At 25.7% G+C, this 2500-nt stretch overlaps 1 protein-coding gene across 3 annotated transcripts in view; it reads right to left on the bottom strand.

Annotated features, from left to right (window-relative positions):
- The window catches only part of LOC125039437 (leukocyte elastase inhibitor-like), a 4671-nt gene that overhangs the window by 936 nt on the left and 1235 nt on the right, over window positions 1-2500 (bottom strand). For all 3 annotated transcript variants that reach the window (XM_047633360.1, XM_047633362.1, XM_047633361.1), the window contains exon 4: window positions 1625-1868. In XM_047633360.1, the coding sequence (XP_047489316.1) occupies window positions 1625-1868 (244 nt within the window). The remainder of the gene's footprint in view (window positions 1-1624; window positions 1869-2500) is intronic.

Below are 2500 nucleotides of genomic sequence, written 5' to 3'. Positions count from 1 at the left end.
AAATTTAGATAAATAAATAGATAACATTGAAATTTAAATAAATAAATAAATAACATTAACATTGAACTAGATAAATAAAACTTAAATTGAAATAAACAAATAAACATTGAAATTTAGATAAATAAATAAGTAAATAACACTTAAATTTAAATAAATAAATAAATAAATAACACTTAAATTTAAATAAATAAATGAATAACATTTAAATTTAAATAAGTAAAAAAACATTCAAATTTAGATAAATAAGGTGTTAACTTGTGTTTGTATATACTGACCTTATTTTAATTGGCTGATTTGTGAAATCTGGATTTATTTATATATACATTTTATTTTTCGTCGAGGTGCTTAATTATGTATATATTAATTATATTTTTATTAGTTGATTTACTTAGATTGAATTCATTAGTGTTTTTTTTTTCCTTTTTTTGGTGATTTTTATATTATTTATCAATTTATGCTACTTTACTGTATTTTTTTTATTATACTTATGAGAAAAACCTATTATTTTCCCTTGATTTATTGAGTTATCTTAATTATATCTGTATGATAAAATTAAAAACAGCTACTGATAAAAAGGTAAAAGCACAATCATTTTTTATTTACTTTTATTTTGTTTATCTTTGTATATATTTTTTTCCCCCTTTTTTACCATTTAGCTTCAGTATAATCCAGAAAGTAAATATATTTAAGAAAACGAATTTCAAAATTATTCAGAATAAAAACTGAATAAAAATAAAAATGCATCGTTACCAAAAAAAAAAAAAAAATAAAAAAATAAAAAAATAAAAAAAATAAAAAAATAATAATAATAATAATAATAATAATAATAATAATTTTTTTTATAGTCTGATTATTACATGAAAAAATGAACCTTTATGAAAACGCGACATTACCGAAGAGCTAGAAATTAGTGAAGAATAAATAGCCAAACAAACGAATATGTGAATAGATAAATAGACAAGCAAGTAAATAAACAAATTAACAAACATCTAAATAAGTAAATAAATAAATAAAAAACGACAAAAATAAATTACGAAATAAAAGTTAAAACAACAGAATCAACAACTAAATAACCAAAGAAATAAACAAAGAAATAAACCGCTAAATTAACAACTAAGTAAACAACTAAATAAAGAAATAAACAACGAAATGAAAAATGAAATAAACAAAGAAATAAAAACAGAAAGAAACAACTAAATAAATAATAACAAAGAAATAAACAACAAAATAAGCAAAGAAATAAACAACCAAATAAAAAAAACAAAGAAATAAGCAATAAGCACATAAACACAAACAAAACAAATGCAAAAAAACAAACAAACAGACAGACAAAGAAGCAAACAAACAGACAGACAAAGAAGCAAACAAACAGACAGACAAAGAAACATACAAACAGACAGACAAAGAAACAAACAAACAGACAGACAAAGAAACAAACAAACAGACAGACAAAGAAACAAAGAAACAAACAAACAGACAGACAAAGAAACAAACAAACAGACAGACAAATAAACAAACAAACAGACACAGAAACAAACAAACAGACAGACAAACAAACAAACAAACAAACAGACAAAGAAACAAAGCAAAAACAGACAAAGAAACAAACAAACAGACAGCATACCGTAACGAAATCGCTCTGCCTGCTTCATCATGTCCACGAATTCGTGCCTAACAGGAGAGACGAAGAACTTCCCCTTCTTCGTATTCTCAGTCTTAAACGGGTGCTTCCAAAATCCCTTGAAGTAAACCGCATTTACGAACGCCATCGCTGATTCCGTGACGTCACTCGGGTCCACGAGCTGAGGAATCATGCCCTGTGTGGCGTGGTCGACGTAAGCGTTGATGGCTGTAGCGGCTAGGTCGGGCTGGCGGAAGGGTAGGTGGGGGGGGGGGGGGGGGGGGCGAGGTTGTGGTTAGTGTTGTTGTTTCGTTGCTTTATGAGGGTGTTGTGGTTGTGGTTGTTTTGGGCTGTTATTGTTGTGAGTGTTAGTTGTTATGGTCGGTTTTGTTATTATTATTATCATTATCATCAGAATTATTATTATTTTGTTATTATTATTGTTGTTGTTATTATTATTATCGTTATTATTATTTTCATCAATTTCATCATCAGCATTATCATTACTATTATCATAACTATTATTATCATTACTATTATTATTATTATTATTATTATTATCATTATCATTGTTACTATTATAATTATTATTATTATTATTATCACTATCACTATCATTCTCATTATTATTATTACCATCATTATTATTTTCATCATCTTTCTAATCATTACTATCATTATTATTACCATTAACATTATTATTATTATAATCACCATTAGTAGTAGTAGCAGTAGTATCGCCATCATCATAATTATCATCGTTGTCACAACAATATTAATAACAATGATAATACCAATACAAATAACAACAGCAACAAGAATGCAAATCAACAACAACAATAGTAAATAACATTATGAACAACAACAAAATGAATAATA

The sequence above is a fragment of the Penaeus chinensis genome, chromosome 27 (assembly GCF_019202785.1).
Source record: "Penaeus chinensis breed Huanghai No. 1 chromosome 27, ASM1920278v2, whole genome shotgun sequence".
Taxonomy (NCBI): Eukaryota; Metazoa; Arthropoda; class Malacostraca; order Decapoda; family Penaeidae; genus Penaeus; species Penaeus chinensis.
This window is presented reverse-complemented; position numbering and strand designations above follow the sequence as displayed.